This window comes from Ambystoma mexicanum, chromosome 2p (genome assembly GCF_040938575.1).
Source record: "Ambystoma mexicanum isolate Mex_15411 chromosome 2p, UKY_AmexF1_1, whole genome shotgun sequence".
NCBI classification, from domain to species: domain Eukaryota; kingdom Metazoa; phylum Chordata; class Amphibia; order Caudata; family Ambystomatidae; genus Ambystoma; species Ambystoma mexicanum.
The window spans coordinates 433944735-433962428 of record NC_090923.1 but is presented as its reverse complement, the minus strand read 5'-3'; the positions used below and the strand labels follow the sequence as shown (position 1 = coordinate 433962428).

The 17694-nt window shown below is 44.6% G+C and overlaps 1 protein-coding gene across 2 annotated transcripts in view; it reads left to right on the top strand.

Moving 5' to 3' along the window:
- Positions 1–17694, top strand: part of SUCLG2 (succinate-CoA ligase GDP-forming subunit beta) — a 732334-nt gene that overhangs the window by 221752 nt on the left and 492888 nt on the right. For both annotated transcript variants that reach the window (XM_069643788.1, XM_069643789.1), the window contains exons 3-4: positions 6398–6497; positions 7869–7959. In XM_069643788.1, coding sequence (XP_069499889.1) covers positions 6398–6497; positions 7869–7959 — 191 coding nt within the window. The remainder of the gene's footprint in view (positions 1–6397; positions 6498–7868; positions 7960–17694) is intronic.

The following is a 17694-nucleotide window of genomic DNA, read 5'->3' as shown; positions in this document are numbered from 1 at the left end:
CTGACAGTCAGCGGTCGTTGGTCTCCGTTGGAGTCAAGACTCCATATCAATCTGTTGGAGCTGAGGGCCGTCAGGCTAGCCCTGAAGGCTTTTCTGCCGACTGTGCAAGGAAAGAGTGTCCTGATCCTGACGGACAACACAGTGGCCATGCACTACCTCAACAAAAAGGGGGGGCAGGGTCACTTCCTCTGTGCAGGGAGGCGATGCAGCTCGAGTTCTGGGCCATCCAGCAGGAAGTTTCGATCTCGGCAGTTTATCTGGCCGGAGACGAAAACGTGACGGCGGACGCTCTGAGCAGGCAGAGCACGATCTCTCACGAGTGGGAGTTGGCTCAGGAGATTCTCCTGGAGATCTTCACCCTTTGGGGGACCCCTCAAGTGGATCTCTTCGCCTCCAGTGTCAACGGGAAGTGCGAAAGGTTTTGCTCGCGGGAATTTCCTCCAAAAGGAGCCTTAGGAGACGCGTTCGTGGTGGAGTGGTCGTTCCCGCTGCTGTACGCATTTCCTCCAGTCCCCGTCATCCCGCAAGTGCTGCGGAGGTTACGGAAGTTCGGTTCCCGGATGATCCTCATTGCTCCGGCGTGGGCTCGGAGGACGTGGTACCCGGACCTTCTCGACTTGTCCATCTGCCCTCCACGTCGTCTTTCCTACCGAGATGATCTGCTCTCATGGGAGGGAGGTCAGGTTCTCCATCCAGAGGTCGGATCCCTCAACCTTCACGCTTGGCTTCTGAAAGGTTGAGGTATAGGGATTGGGACCTCCCTGAGGACGTGATGGAGGTGTTGCTTTCGGCCAGAAGGCCAGCAACAAAGTCTCTGTACCGTTGCCGTTGGCGTAAGTTCTGCGACTGGTGCAGAGTTCAGAATGTGGATCCTTTTGCATGTGACATCCCCATGGTTCTGTCCTTTTTACTTTCTTTGGCCCACAGGGGCTTGCAAGTGGGTACCATTAAAGGTTACCTGGCGGCGCTGTCCATCTTTAAGCGCTCGTCTGAAGAGTGTTCTTACTTTAAAATCCCTTTAATTTCAGTTTCTGAAAGGGCTCACTAATGTGTTCCCTCCGTCACCTTTCCTGGTGCCCGGTTGGGATTTAAACCTTGTTCTTAAGTTTCTTATCGGTGCTCCGTTTGAGCCTTTACATTCTTGCCCTTTGAGGCTGTTAATTCTGAAAACTGTGTTTTTAGTTGCGGTTACTTCCGCTCGCAGAGTGAGTGAGTTGCAGGCACTTTCAGTTAAGCCACCCTTCACTGTATTTCACAAGGACAGGGCTGTCCTTAGAGTTCGTCCTTCTTTTCTTCCGAAGGTAGTGTCGGAATTTCATTTGGCCCAGAAGGTTGTTCTTCCGGCATTCTATCCTCCTCCGCATCCTGGTAAGGAAGAGGAGAGGCTCCATAGGCTTGATCCTAGGAGAGCTTTAAGCTTTTATGTTTCACGCATGTCCCGGGTCAGAGTGGACGATCAACTCTTTATTGGTTACGCTGGAAAGCGTTTGGGGCAAGCTGTGACGAATCAGACTTTGTCTCGCTGGATTATTTTAGCCATCTCGGAGTGTTACCGCTTGGCGGGTAAGGACCCACCGGCTGGCTTGCGAGCCCATTCTACCAGGGGTGTGGCTGCATCTACTGCCCTGCAGAGGGGTGTTCCTATTCGCAACATCTGTGATGCAGCCACCTGGGCTTCAGTACATACATTTGTACGTCACTATTCCCTCGACTCCATCCGGGGACAGGATCTGGCCTTTGGCAAGGCGGTCCTTTGCTCTGCTATTTGATTGGCTATTCTAAATTTTGATTCTAAATTCTTTCCCTCCTCCTTGCTCTGGTACTGCTTTGGGAGTCTGTCATAGATATGGAATACGTCGGAGGACCCAATCCCCTCGAAGAACAAGTTACTTTCTTACCTGGTAACGTTCTTTCGATGGGATGGTCCGACGACGTATTCCAGATCGCTCCCGCCCTGCCTTCCCAGCTGCAGAATTTCTTTTGCGATTGCAGCTTACGTTCCGCAAGGCTTTGTGTCTGACTGGCAGTTGACTAATGTGACACGTTCTGGGGGATAAAACTACAACTGAGGCTACGGGCGTTGTGCGTCCTACTCATCACATCGGATGACGTCGGACGTCGGAGGAGGTCCTCGACGACGGCGCATCGACGCAGGACGCAGAAAAAAGTTTCCGAAGCAGCACAGCTGTAGTGATTACATGTCATAGATATGGAATACGTTGTCGGACCATCCCATCGAAAGAACGTTACCAGGTAAGAAAGTAACTTGTTCGACTAAAGCAAACTTATACAGGGTATGTCAGGTTTAAGTGACTGTACTATTCTGTTAAAGTGGCTTTGAAAGCTGCCGATAAATCTAGCAGCATGACAGTACATGAGCCATTAGAATGTTACGGTTTTAAGAAGGTTTTTTTCTTTGACATCAGGGAAAGCAGTTTTTGATCAAGGTGAAGCCCAGTTTCTGTCAAATCTGATTTGAGTGCTTTACTTTATTTCCTAGTGCATGGCCAAGTGTCTATGGAATCAAATTACTTTGCAAGTTCCACTAGGGCTAGAAGAACCTGATGCATGTTTGGTCTTCTCTGTACTGCTTTTACTAGCTATGCCATGTCAGACGGCACAGGAATTGCTCCGAGACAGATCAAGCTTTTTTATAGATTTTTTTTTCAATGGGCCACGTGGCCATCCCTCTCATCTTGAAAAACACCTCCCCGCTAACCCAGGCCCCCCAATCCGGTTAGTAGGTGACAAATGTTAACCCTTACTGTCTAATCTCTACGATCTGAAAGCAAGATGCTTTGTATAACTAGTCTCCATCATGGACTTCCTAAGACTATACCTACTCTATCCAGTGATTAGTGTTGTATAACAGTAGGGAATGTGCCGTGCAGATGCCCTGCATGACTCGCTCTGGAGTCCATCATGCTCACACTCTCCTCTCCCTTAATTATCTCTGCACTTGTTACTATTCTTCAACTCCACCAACCTTGTTTCCCTCCTCCCTGTATTCTACGGTCCCTCTGATGTCCCTCGCTCCTCCTAGGCCTCGCGTCCACCTTTTGATATTGATCCTCTCAACTCCTTGCTGCCACGCCCTCCTTCAAAATATTACTCGCTCTCTCCTCCCCAATATTACCCAACTATTACTCCTCCCTGCTCTTCCACGCTACTCCCCTCTTCCACACAGCTAATCCCTCACCCACCTCGCCTCTTTCTCTTCTGCTGGTCTTTTGTTTGTCCACTTCTTCTATCTCTGACCTCGCCTGAATAACCAGCAATTCTAGCTGCCTGCATATATTCCCCTTCCTCTGCTGGCTATAAGCAGTGGGCTAAAACCTGCCCACTTTTTCTAGGCAGGGTCTGCCGCGTAACAACAAAGGTGGCCTGCAAAGGCAATCGTTGGTGTTCTGAGGACTGATTCCAGGTGTCCCTGAGGTAAGTACACTGAAGAAAGACTCCCCTTTGTTTGTCACTGCTGATCTACTGATTGTCTGAGTCTTTGTGCATTATGACCGTTATATCCTGGTAGCACTGCGTGATCCTTCTGCTTACTGTGTCTGAATGTAGCTTTTCTGCATCTTTCCTTCTCTTTGCAGGGACTTGCCTGGGGTATATGGCTGCTTAGGTGCCATGCTTCTCTTTCTTTTCGTGGGTCTCAGCGCAGCAGATCACTGCTGTGGCTGGTTGAAATGTCTGCTTTTTCTTCACTGATGTAGGGCACTGGGTCAGGATGCAGGTTTGGATGCTACTTCTTGGTTCCAGGCTAGAAAGTGTCTAGAAAAAAAATAAACACTAGCAAACCTCTTCTATCATATGCATGACTTGAGACAGAGATGTCCTGCTAAGATGCGTGCTTGCACTAAACTGCGTTGACTGGAACTGGGGCCTTCTCATTTGCTCTTGACCTCAGGGTTTGGACTCATTCTGGACTCCTCCCTAGGTCTCCCACCACCAGCTGACATGGTTTCTTGCCCCTTTTGGCAAGGCCAGGTTATTGACCTTGTCCAGCCACCAGTGTTTTCTTTTCACTGTTCTTTAGATGTATTCATCACTTGTGTTCTTATCCAGTGCTCATAATGTGTTCTCCCTTTTCTAAGTCTTGTAGTAACAAATTATGTTATTACCCAATTGAATGATGCTCCATTTATCGACCTTTGTAGAGTGAATGACTGATTTGCTCCCAATGCAGAAGGTGTGCTTGTTATGTACAGGCTGTCCCCATGGCTGAGGTGATTTAATGTCTACTTACATTCTTTAGGTAGATTTCAATTACAATTCCCTTAAAATGAATGTTGGCATACACCTTAACATAGGGAATCCTTTTCTATTAACTACAGCATTTTTAGTATATGCAATTGAAATGATAGAGACCGTCCAACACGAAACGATAGAGATGGGACAAGTAACAAGTCATATTTACCCTCTAGAATATTATATTTATCGGACCTTCGTAAGTTTCGTTGCACCCGCAACACACACACATAACATTTCCCCATTTGTTTACATTAGTGACGTCACCATACACCACTTCGTGGTGACGTCATTGTTCAGCGCCACTATTTTTACGGCCACCCGTTACTCTGATCATGAGCACGGGAGCGGACTTGTCATTCTCTTTGGCCGGACTCCGAAGGTAAGCACATCTAACTCTGCTCCTACTTTATTACTTTTTTACTCTACTTATTCCTTATCTAAAGCACACTCTATTTATACTTTCCCAACACTAGAGTACGTCACGACCCAGGCTACTGAGACGATTTTTCAGCTCTTGTTCTTCCCGATCCTCCGGTTTGAAATTATGACCATTCACCTTCATGGTGACCACTTTTCAAACCACAAGGGTAAGCTCAAACTTTTGAGATGAATATTCTTATGTAGAGCTGTAGCCATTCCCCAATGAATATACAGTCCTTTTTTTAAATCACTACTTATGAACAGCTTGTCACAAATTGATGAACCACATGGCCATTTGCAATCTACCGACAACCATTATGATGTCACCTCCTAGAACGCCTCCATTAGGCTGACACATGTTTGAATTCTTTAATTGTTTGCATAGTACGGTTTTTAATTTGAACACGGCAGTATAGACAATACTGACCACATGAAATCCGAATTTGTTGAATTTATTGTTGGACACACTTGATTATCTATGGAAGACAAGACCGAACAACTACATAGTTGAATAACTGAGTGAATATTTTTTCATTGATGAAATATACCAAAGTAACCGAAATATTTGTTGATCTCTATTAGAGAATATATGTGAATATTATATATTGAATCATTAATGACTTGGAGAATAAGTTACCATATAGGTAATTAAGATTTTTAGAAATTTCCCTTTAGATGTGATACGTTTTGTTGAAAATGCCCCTGAAGAAGAGATGAATTTCGCGAAACGCGTTGGGTCATTTATGAATTATTGAAAATTAAAGAAACTGAAAATACCTGCAATTGATGTGTTGAGGTTCTTCATTGAATACCAAACAATGTTCTTGTGTTTTATACAAATTAATAAGTACTGTAAAGTCTCTATACACTCTTACGGTGTATCTAAGTCATATTAACAATTTGGCTCATTCTGAGCTTGTGAAAGTGTGCAGGGGACGGGAGTTCCTCAATTGAATGGCAAGCAAATTGTCTGCGAGAAACTGTGTCAGCCTGTCAGGATGTAAACCTGTGATCACTTGTTCCACACAAACCTTGGAAGTGAGGTTGGATATCTTACCACCAAGTTTGTTGGAGACACTCTCTCCATGAATTTAGGATTATTTACAATCGATTTCCTGAAATTGCTACACGCCAGCTTTTTCTCGTTTACATTTTAATTGGAGTGCTTTCACGTGTGTTTTGTGTGCCCCGGTTTATTCAGCCACACTATTTCAATGTAATCTTGCCTTTTTCAGCTTCTGCTTCTTTTTACCCTCTTAGCACGTCTACTAAGGTTTTTCCTTTTATTTGTATACTTTGGTATGAAAGCTAAAAACAAAAATTGAAGTCCAAAACTTAATAGCAGAAAACCGATCTGAAATCATTTGTCAGTTGCCGCTCACTTTTAGAGTTTGATTTGTGTATCTATGGGCACGTATATTGTATTTATTTGTTTGTGTGTTTGTGAATTTAGCTCTTTATAATGATTGACAATGGATATTAAGATGAACATATGCTTTTCAACATTGGGCAAAGTTTTTCTAACCCTGCTACTACAAACCTATGTAGAGTGATTGACTTCCTCAAGCTTGGTTTGCGACAATACAAAATGTAGTGCTTTCTGAAACGAGTGGTTGCATTGTTTCGATATGGTTACTTTTGGAAAGTGGCTCCACGTGGCTAGTGCTTCTTTTTGACAATTGGATATAAAACATATTGATGAATCCATGCTGTTTCCTTGCAGAGGCTCGGGAAATAGTTTTGAAGGCTCAGATCTTAGCTGGTGGGAGAGGAAAAGGCACGTTCACTAGTGGCTTGAAAGGAGGAGTGCATCTAACTAAGAAGTAAGTGACATATATTGAAAAGGCTTGCTGCTACGTGGGAAATCAGCCATACATTTTGACGTTTAAGCATTTTTGGCACACACAACTTCTGCATGATTGCAAATAAGACAGATACATGGATCCGCTTTAAAATGTGTATTTATGTTAATGTATTGGGTGTTTGTAATGTCGGGCACAGCCACATAGGCACTCCAAAGCTCAGGATGTGAAACAAGAGTCAACAGCTAATGTAGATGATCCTCAACACAAAGTCTTCTTGGTATTCATCTGCCCCTGTTTTGTAGGATCCCTGAAGGAAAGAGTAGGAATGACACGTTCTGCAAGTTGGATCACCCAATTGCTGTGGGTTTCGGGAAGGCTTTTCTCGCCATACTTTTCCTGGACAACCCGTTGCATTCACACACACACTTTTTTAGGATAGTTGGAGGCATCACTATGATGAATCTCTAAAGTGTTTTAAATGTTTGGGATGTCTGTTTCTGCTTGGGAACTATTTCTTGCTGGTGCTGATAGGGGGACAGTAGGAGTGTTATGGTCTAATGAAATATTATGGCTGTTGTCAAATGATTGCAGATCGCAAAACCCCCGGTTTATTCTGCCCCAAGTGGGGACAGGAGAGGGAGAGTGAAAACATGACAAATGGTTTTCGGAACTAGAAGAGCCTCTTATATGAGCAAGCAGCCGCGATAGCCTCTAAAAATAGGACTATTATGAAAGCTCTTTTAGAAAGGTGGGAATTATATAATACCCTCTTCATATCAGAATACTGAAGAAAATGCCCAAATGTTTCCCTTAACATAGACTGAACTAGTGGATGAACAACAGTCGTCAATACATGTTGTATAGTTACAGAACTTATAGTAACATAGAAATGTAAGTTGAGATTGTCAAAAAGCAATTGGTTATTTAGCAGATCTGCTCAAGATACTCCTCCTTTGTACATTTAGCACTGTATTGCTGGCTGAATGGGACCATTGCTTTTATATTTTGGGATGTTACTTTTTTTTTTTTTTGTGCAATAGCAGCGTGTCTCATGAAGAAGAATGTGCAATTTAGGCACAAGGCCATATTACTAAATAATGCATTACATCCGTAATGAATCCTCCCCAGTGTGCGACAGAATAGACTTGCCGTAGGAGTCTGTCTTCCCCCTCATAACAACATAAACCAGCTTGTGGGCCTGATTAGGTTCCAGCGGATTTAATTTTGTTCCCTCATAATCAAACAATTATATGTGCTTTCTAAATGCATTGCCTCACAGGACAGGACCTCCTTGTAGCACTGATTTGAACATAACCTTGGAGCTGTTGATATTGTCACATTGTATTTTGAGTACATTTTTGGTTTTATCTTTCATTTGTTTGTTTCTAGTCCTGATGACATAGGTCCTCTAACAAAGCAGATGATTGGGTATAATCTTACAACAAAGCAAACACCGCAGGAAGGAGTGAAAGTAAATAAGGTGAGGGGAAAATCATTTTTTTTTAAAACCATGTTCAATATTGCATCTTTAAAACTATTATTAGTAAGACTTTTTATTAACTATATGGTAAAACGCTTGTTTCAAAAACCTGTTTGACAGGCTTTGCAATCCTATGATATCTGCAGGTTTCTGGTTAAAGACTATTTTGTTGAATTAATATAGGTTATGTTTCTGTCTGAGAGTTTATTTGTTTCTCAAGAAAAGCATGACATTTTCAATCAATTATGTGGCGTGGTAAACAATGTTTTTTATGAGTTACCCATATGACGTAGTTATTTTGGTTTGCGCCATAAATGCTTGGCAAAAATACATTTAGATACTTTTAATCCAGATTGTTTGAATGTTCTGATGGGAATTAATAGGGCCAAGAAGGATACTGATTTTCTAAACAATGGGAATTTCTTTAGACTCTAGAATTAGCATAATTTTAAAATGCACTTAGTTGGATCAGATCTTTGATCAGAAATTTACTTGAAGAAACAGGAACCGGAAGGAAGTCAAGATTTGAACACTTTTGGATCGGTCTGTGGAAGCATGGCAATGGGCATGGAGGCCCGTCTGCCATCACCATGTTCTATGTAAGGCTAAAATTAAATGAACTAGAGGTTCAATCCAGACTGGAATAAAACAGAAGGGTCATTCTAGATTGTGTTTTTTACATTCCTTAAAGTCTCACCCTAGTATATTGAACTGATTTGCTTCTTAACTGTCTGAAGTGAAATCCGTCTAAATATTATTTTTTAAATAATTTTTATAAAGCAATCTGTTTCTACTGATCAGACTTTATTTGTTAGCAACAGATGTAAAAATAATACACATGCCAAGATCTAACAAATGTTTGCTGCAAATTTTGTACCCTTTTATTTTATTCTCTGGGATGCTTCAGAGCTCGATACAATGAGTCAGAAAAAGCTATCTGGTTAAAAAATAAATTCAGGATCTGGCTCTTTTGGCCAAATGCATCTCACCATACTTGAAATTATGCACACCAGACTCCATGGAGAGATATTTGGCTGAAATTCTTAATGGGAATATACAAAAGCCCTTGATACATTTGGTTTCAACCAACGGTATATTGGAGAACATTACAGTGCCTTGTCAAGGATTTTGTATTAATACAGAAGTTGACACTGAAACCACGAAATGGGGAAAGAAAGCATTTTTCCGATAATACTGCGTTGGTTTATAGAAAATGACTGCTTTTAAGGCCAATTTGATTCATCTGTTTGACTGTTTTTCTATTTTGCAATGCTACTTAGGTTATGGCATAGATTTGCTCTTCATATTTATGGGATAGACCTGCTCTTCATATTTTGCAATATTTTATCTACCTGCATTATGATGCCTTTAATAATGTTTGTTTTATAATCCATAATGTCTTACTAAATTAGGAATGTTTAGAAAGGGTTGCTAAGTGACCATATGAAATGGACTTAGTAATGAAAGCACCTTACCTGTTTCCAGCCAACCTGTTTGGAGGGTGCAGGATAGATCAAAAAAAAAATTACATAACTAATTTCTTAATTATTGAGCATTGTGTTGAATTCCCTCATTGTGCTCAATGAACATATGTGACTTAACTAAGACCCAGCAGAAATGCAGCCACGAAGATTAGTGAACACAGGATTAAGCATGGTTCGTGCATCCCAAACTAAGCGCAATCTGCCTGAGTGTTAATTCTTCAGTTTAGTAATTCCCTATATAAAAGTGAATGTCCTGTTCAAAGGAGGCATTACTACAGATAGGGCTATTGTGCGAGTATAGAAATGCTAATATTTAATGCATTTGATTTGAATTTCTGTATGGCGCTCCTATCCTGTGACACACTGGTAAAACCGCTAAGAGGCAACTTTAAATCTGTTTATCTCATTACTTTATTAATTGTAGCTGTTAATCCTGTGGCTTTTTAAGTTTTCTTTATATGTACTCTTTTCTCCGGGATCAGCGACAGGCTGTTTGTCACTTATAGATTTGTCAGTGACCTTACAACTTGACAATTTCCAGGTGGGCATTTTGTAACCTCCTGATTTACGTTCCTTTCTAAACCACTTTTTGATTTTTTCCTTGAAAGTTTTCTTTTTGATCTCTTGTTTTTCGTGTCCTCTCGGAAACATACCAACAGTCTTCCTTTCACATAATTGCTAACAACTGGATTTTTATTTGGTTCAAACATTAAAGTTCTCTTATCGCCATCATTGTTACATGATATGATATGTCAATTATAACGCGCCTATGCACAAGTGTTTCAAGGCACGACAAGGCAAGGGAGGGGGAACAGAGGGAAACTGAGACAACAATCTTACTAGGCCAGGTGTCATTCAGGTTGCACAAATACATGGTAAGGGTGAAGGGGAAAAGTGCGGGGGGCAAGAGGGAGCGGACAGTGCAGTACATGGGATACATAGAATAAAGAAACAATAATTAAAATAAAATACGGCCAGCTGGTGGCAAGTGCAAGGGTAAGTGCAGACATCGGGTGTCAAGTGCTGGAAGTGGGACTGTAGGGATACAGAAAAACAGTCCCCAAGTGAGGGGGTTGCCAGGGAGGCAGTGCAGGTGTGCAACTGGCGGGGGAGGTGACCTGGGCCTGAGATCAGAGGGTGGCCACATAACCAGTGCAGTTTGTTTCAGCCAGGAATTCAGCAGGAGAGAGGAGGAGAGAAAGCAGAAGCAGAGAAAGCGGAAGCAGAGAGGAAGGTTTTGAGGCGCTTCCGGAACGGGAGATGGTTCTCCTCAAGTTTCAGGGAGGCAGGGTGGCTGTTCCAGAGAGGGGCCCCAGCCAAAGAGCGATCTACCACCAACTCGTTGCTTGGAGAAGCGAGTGACCCTGAGGGAGGTGGATGAGCGAAGAGCTCGAGAAGGAAGTTATTTAGGGAGAGGGAGTTTAAGGTATTGAGGCCCCAGGCCCCAGAAGGTCTTGTGGACAATGCAGAGGCTCTTGAACTTAATCCTTGCAGCCACTTGGAGCCAGTGCAGAGATTTCAGTCCTGGAGAGAGACAATCCCTGGGCTTGAGGCCAAGGACAAATCTCGCAGTCCTGCTCTGGATGAGTTGCAGAGGGCGGAGAGTAGAAGAAGGAAGATTTATAAATAGGCTTTTGCAATAGTCCAGCATATGCAGAGACAAACGGTTTAACAATAAACCCATTAAAATCTAAGATTCTTGTGTTTGAACATCCACAAAAGAAAATTAGGTTTGAAACTGGTCATTGAATGGGCAGACTACACCACGCGTGGCAGAGTTAATCTATCTCGGTTATAAGATCTACGCCAGCCCGAGAAATCAAGAGCATGATATCCTCACCAAGGCTTATGAAATGATCCCTCACATGAGAAAAATCAAAACTAAATACTGCAAATTCTCTATCCTGCCAATGGTCAAATACTATGTAGCCAAATTAATACCGGATATTCTATATGGCCTAGAAGCTAAACCCTCACTCTGGAATACAAACTGGGCCAGAATAGAAGGTAGAATCTGGAAGGACTCCCTTAATCTTCCCATGAGCACATCAGGCTGGAACCTGCGGTTTGAATTGGGCCTAATCTCTTTAGAATGTCACGCAGAATGGAAACTAATCGCACTATATAAAGAGATAATGTCCCCTATGTTGGGCTCACTGTATGAAGATGTTGGAGGCCACCTGAAAGACTCAAAGTCTAGGATCTTGAGAGGGCTGTATCTAAAAGTAAAAAACTTGTTGGACAGAGTAGATGTTGACCTTGAAACTCTGATTACCAACCCTCTTATGGTAAAACTCGATCTGGAGCGGTTAGACTGGATTAAAACTATTTCTTTGGTAAGAAGCTCCAAGATTTGTAATGAGTTCTTGACTGCGGAAAAAAATGTAGGCCAGCTTCCGCCTTACCTAGTGAAATACCCTGACCCCAGAATAAGATTCAACTTTTTGTGGGTGAGATTGAATCTGGTCCCCACAGGGGAGGTATTGGTAATAAGAAATCGAGAAGAATCTGCAATCAAACTATGCAAAATATGTTCCAACCCAAGACTCCAATCACTCTGTCACATCCTAATGGAGTGTGAAGGGACCCGGTCCCTGAGACTAGCAAAATTAAGAGGATTCACACATAAGGAGGAGGGTCTAATTTCAGAACATCTTTGGGAAAGAATGATTGCAGGCCATGAAATTAAGCTCACCGCAACAGTTGTCGATATATTGGAAAAATTGAATCTGTTAAATTAGCTCAGATGAGAAATGCTCTGGATAGGGCAAGCGGGGAAGAGGGGTAATTGTGATTCATATTAAGGATAAATGGATCACACGAATAGCGCCGATGCGCTTTGAGAAAATGGGAAGGACAAATGTATTCTAGTGCTGATCGGAAAGCAACCCTTGAATAGAGGAAAAGATGAAATTGTCCCAAGGAGGGCTTTAAGAAGTGGGGAGAATTAACCTATTTTACTGAAGTTATTGTTTCTTAATGGTTATTGACTTCTTTTTTTTTTTTTTTTTATTGGTTTATTTTCTCCATTTCTAGCAATGTTTAATCTGTATTATGATTAATAATTGTAAGGGTTCTAACGAAATGTTAATTCTTTTTCTTGAATCAAATACAATTTAAAAAAAAAAAAATAGTCCAGCCTAGATAGAACCAGAGCTCTGGAGATGGTGAGCTTCTGGGGGAAGGAGAGGAAAGGAAGAATACCTCTGAGGAGGTGCAGCTGGTAGTGTGACTTCTTAGAGACGTCAGCGATTTGAGGAGAGAAGGAGAGGGTTGGAGTCGAAGATTACCCAGAGGTTTTTAGCCTCGCAGATGGGAGCAGGAAGAGGGCCAAGAGAGGCCAGCCAGATAGTGACAAGACAAGAAAGGAGGGAGCGGGAGTGCCGATGAGGAGAATCTCAGTCTTACTGGCATTAAAGCAGAGATCATTGGCGGCACACCACTCCTGGATAGCCTGAAAATTAGCTGAGTGCCATCCGCATAGCACTGGAAGTTGGGGCAGAGAGCAGCAATGGGGTGGGCTAGAAGTGGCAGGTATTGGTTGAACAGCCAGGGAGAGAGATTAGACCCCTGGGGAACACCACATGTATAAATGGAGATAGAGGAGAGGAAGGACCCAAGTTGGACCAAATATACTTCATCCTGGATCCTGTTACTTTTTATAATGGAGTTTGTATTTTTCCTTTTTCGTACATTGTTGCCAGACAGGCTAAGAAACTGGCGTGGAAGGTTGCCCAGAGTGGTGCCAGTAGTTTCGATCAATTTTAAAACCTTCCACTCATCACTTTTTAGTTATAATTTATTTCCCCATAGGAGAGCGAGTATGCCCAGATGTGGGTCCCTTGTTGGCTGCACCATAGGGAATCGAGCTACTCCTCAGTGAGGATGCCCAACAAGTCTGATATGTTTGCGGTTGTTCGTGCTTCCGTGCAGCGGGGACCTGGTCTATCGGTTTGGGTCTGGACTGCTCCCATTAATGGCGTTAAATGACTGATTTGCATGCGGCTGCATCCCTTTTGCAATGGCGCAGACAGGCTAAAAAACTGGGGTGGAAGGGTTGCCTAGAGCAGTGCCAGTGGTTCAGATTAATTCAAAACCGTCCACCCATCCCTTTTTTGGTTAAAGTTTTTTGGTAGTCCCATATCTCTCCACGTCTGGGTTTCTCCCCTTTTCCTTTTCCATTCACTGAATTCTTTCCTGTTTGAATGCGAAGTTTCTTACATTTCATTGTTACATGATGAAGTATAGCAAGAGTCCTTCAGTCTATCAAGACACTGAATAAAGGTTATTCAAGATACTAGTGCTAATGTGGCCCTTTATACCAAAAACCGTTTCCCAGGCTTACTTAATGGTTTCTTACTTTAAAAAAAATCTTGTTGGACTGCATGCTCCACCCAGTCTATATTTTCAATGATATTCCTACCATCTATCCAAACAACTTCGAAAGTGCTTCCGTCAGGTAGCAGTACCTCCTCACACATGTCTTCCATTGGTTTGCAGCATCAATTCTCAAACACTAGCACTTGGTTCTGCAGCATGGGGCCTGGCATGGATTCACATGCTCATGAATATTCCCCGTCCGGCTGGGAATCCTTGTTGAAAGATAAAAGTATAAAAGTTTCATTTGAACTGTATTTCTCCTCTTAATCAGACACTGTCCTTTGGGTCATACTGCCCCATCCAATGACAGTCCTCTCCCTAAGCTCCACCCCTGGTGGCCATCTTCAGATTTGTACTGGCCGCTTCAGTGTTGGGAGTCCTCACGTTGCTCTCCGGGCTATTTTTGTGAAATTTTGAATTTTTCCATAGAACATTTAGTAATTTTGACTGATTTTGCTGCCGGCGAAGATCTTCACCCACCGTCTGATTGTCCATTGAAGTTTTGAGAAGGCCCGGCCTTTGTCCTACTTTGTGCCTTTCGACAATGTCCGAGAAGGAGGAGGGCAGGAACCTCTTCAAACTCTGCATGTGTGTGGATTAAGGAAGGTATTCGTAGAAGATAGACATTGTAAATGCTTATATTGTCTGCATTCAGATTACAATGAGGAGGGATGGGAGGTGTGCTGTGGTTTCTCCAAGAATACCAAGAAAGCTCACTACAACAGGCTGTCCCCTGACTCGACCTGCAGGCAGGGTCATGCCTCACCCAGGACCGGCCAGTTCACGGAGTGAGCTCCCTTCGGGAGGAGGTCGATATCCTTTGGGCTCTAAGAGAAAGCCCCTAACACCGTCCAAACACTGTTTATCAGCGTCAATGACGTCCACCATGACAACATTGAAGGAGAGCGGGTCCATGAAGGTGATGCCTATGACGGCCACCGCACATGTTTCCTTACTCCTGAGCCGTGATACAGCTGCAGAGGCAGCAGACACCACAGGGTTGGGGAAAGGCCCTGTAAACGCATAGGCCCAGAAGCCCCTGAAGAAGGTAAGAGAGGAGGATAAGGCACCCTCGATGGAATCTCCATAGGAGGTGGACCCACATGCTGCTCCTTAAAAACCAGGGCAGATTTATTCAAGCTCCGACAACGGCTGCAATGATTTGCCTGATGACTAATATACAGACCACGAGGGAGTAGAATTTGAGGGCGGTGAACCTACATCCAGCAGAGGATGCCCACACTGCACTGGGGCCTGCACCACCACAGGACCCTCTGAGTTTGAGCCCACCTCGTCGGAAGAGAAAGTCTAAGGGGGGTTGCTGGTCCTCAACCGACCCCTCCACCACCACCACTGCGTCACAACCTCACTCCACTTGTGTCTGCACACGGATAAAGGCACAGACACGGCTACTATGGCTACAGGCACCGACGAGGAGGGCGACTCTGTGCCAGCTAATGGGGTAACACCACACGCGGACGACTCCCATAGGGCCTCCCCACCGGACGGAATTGGATCCTTTCATCCCATGATATCCTGGGCCCCTGAAATATTTTAGTTAGTACCCGAGGAAACTAAAGAAGGGTTCCTTTACCAGCGGTGTAAGTCCAGAAGAAAGACCTTCATACCAGTTCCTTTCCTGGATGATATCTGGGAGGAGGGCCTGGCGCTAATGAAGAAAGCAGAGTACGGCCCAGATGAAGCATGACAGATTGACGAAAAAGTAGAGAGAACCGGATTCAGCTCCCAGGTGCTTAAGATCTCAGCCTTTGCCCGACTCAGTGGTCTCAGCCGCAGCCAGGAAGCACTCGATGAATCCATCGTCTGCAGCCATTTAACCTCCAGACTAGGAGGGGAAGAAGCTGGACGCAATGGGCAAGTGAATAATCTACACAGCATCCTCAACCCTCAAGGTGGCTGACGCCCTGGCCATTTTGTCCCGATATGACCAGGAGCTAACGTGCATGATGGGACCTATTCTAGACTTCCTGCCCGAGGACAAGACAGTCGAGGCACTAGAACGGTTTAAGACGAAGTGGCCTCGGACCATGCCATTACAGTGACACAGGATTCGGCCAGATGGGGAATGGCGTGCCCCTTTGTCGACAAGGGTGGTTGAAGGCAACAAGCTTTCACCAGGATGTTCAGATTAGGGTGCTTGATATGCCGTTCAGTGGTGAAAACCTCTTTGACAAGCCTGTCGACAAGTCTTTACAAGTCATAAAGACCTACATGGAGACTGTGCGCTCCATGGGAACCCTGCAACAATGTCGGCTGTCATCCTTTCGTTCATCCAGAAGAAACCCCGGCAGATCTTCCAAGGGATATACTACCCCATACTTAGTCTTTACGCTCCTCCACTCAAGAATCATACGGGGGTCGCTCAAGGCAGTGGCGGACAGCGTTGGCACCACCCACAGGACATGGCCTGACACCCTAAGCAGGCCGTGACCGTGGGCCCTCACTTATGTATCCCAGTAGGGGGGGTAGAGGGGCGGCTGACTAAGTTAGTCAGCACGTGAAAATAGATCACCGACAGATGGGTGCTGGACGCTCTCGGACAGGGGCACCCCTTCCAGCGCAGGTGTCCTCGTCTTCCACCGGTGCCACGACAAGAACAACATGGAGCACAGCTTCTGCGAGAGATGTGTCCCATGGTACAGAATAGGGCGATCAAATCTTCCCCCGGCACCTCTGGGGCTCCGGAATATATTGCAGATACTTTCTGGTTCTAATGAAAACAGGGGGTTGGAGGCCAATCCTGGATCTGCGTCGTCTCCGTGCTTAAAATGCCAAAAGTTCTGGATGGTAACGTTACAACATGTGTTCGGCCAGCTGGAGGAAGGGGATTTTCTGAAGTTGTTGGATCTCGAGGACTCCTACTTCCGCATCCCCATTCACAAGAAACACCACAAATTCCTACGATTTGTGGTTCAGGGTCAGCACTACCAGTTCAAGGCTCTGCCCTTCGGCCTGAAATCAGCTTTGAGGTCCTTTACAAAGTACTTGGCCCCTGTGGCAGCGCATCTTTCTCTACAGGACATCCACGTTCTACTTTTATCTGGACGATTGGCTTGTGCGATCCCGCCCCCACGCTCTGGCAAACCAGCACACATCAAGGACCGTACCTCTGCTGATGGAGTTGGGGTTCTCCGTGAACTATCCAAAGTCCTACTTGACGCCATCTCGGAACACACAGTTTCTGGGTGCCCAGTTAACACAGTAAAGAGGGCGGTGCCTATACAAGGGAAAGTACAGCGCTTGTCATCGGCACAGATGGCAACGGTGCGGGCCATCAAGTCGCTGCTGGGCATGATGTCCTCCTGCATCAGCCTCAGCCTCGTCCGCCTCTGCAGACTTCAGATAAGGCCTCTACAGGAGTTCCTGGATGCAAGGTGGATGCTAGTAACGGCAACCTTTTGCGGACAAGATATCCCTCAACGAGAAGTTCAGTTGGATGATACAGTGGTGGGGTGTACCGCTGCATCTCATCAAGGGGACTCAGTTCATGTTCCACCTTACCAGGAGACCGTAACCATGGACGCCTCTCTAGAAGGCTGGGGAGCCCACACTGGACAGTAACACACCAGAGACCTCTGGCAACTAGAAGAAAAAGGCTTCCACATCAACGTCCTGGAACTTTGTGTCATATTCTGGGCCCTCAAGTCTTTTCTGCCATCGTTGAAGGGCAGGGTAGTGAGGATCTTGACAGACAACACCACCACTGTGTTCTACATCTGGAAGCAAGGAGGGACCCGCTCTCCGGCACTCTCCAAAAAGGCCGAGGATCTGTAGCACTGGGCCATTCGTCAGGACATTTTCCTTGTCTGTTTTCACCTAGCAGGCATCATGAACACGATTGCGGACTCGC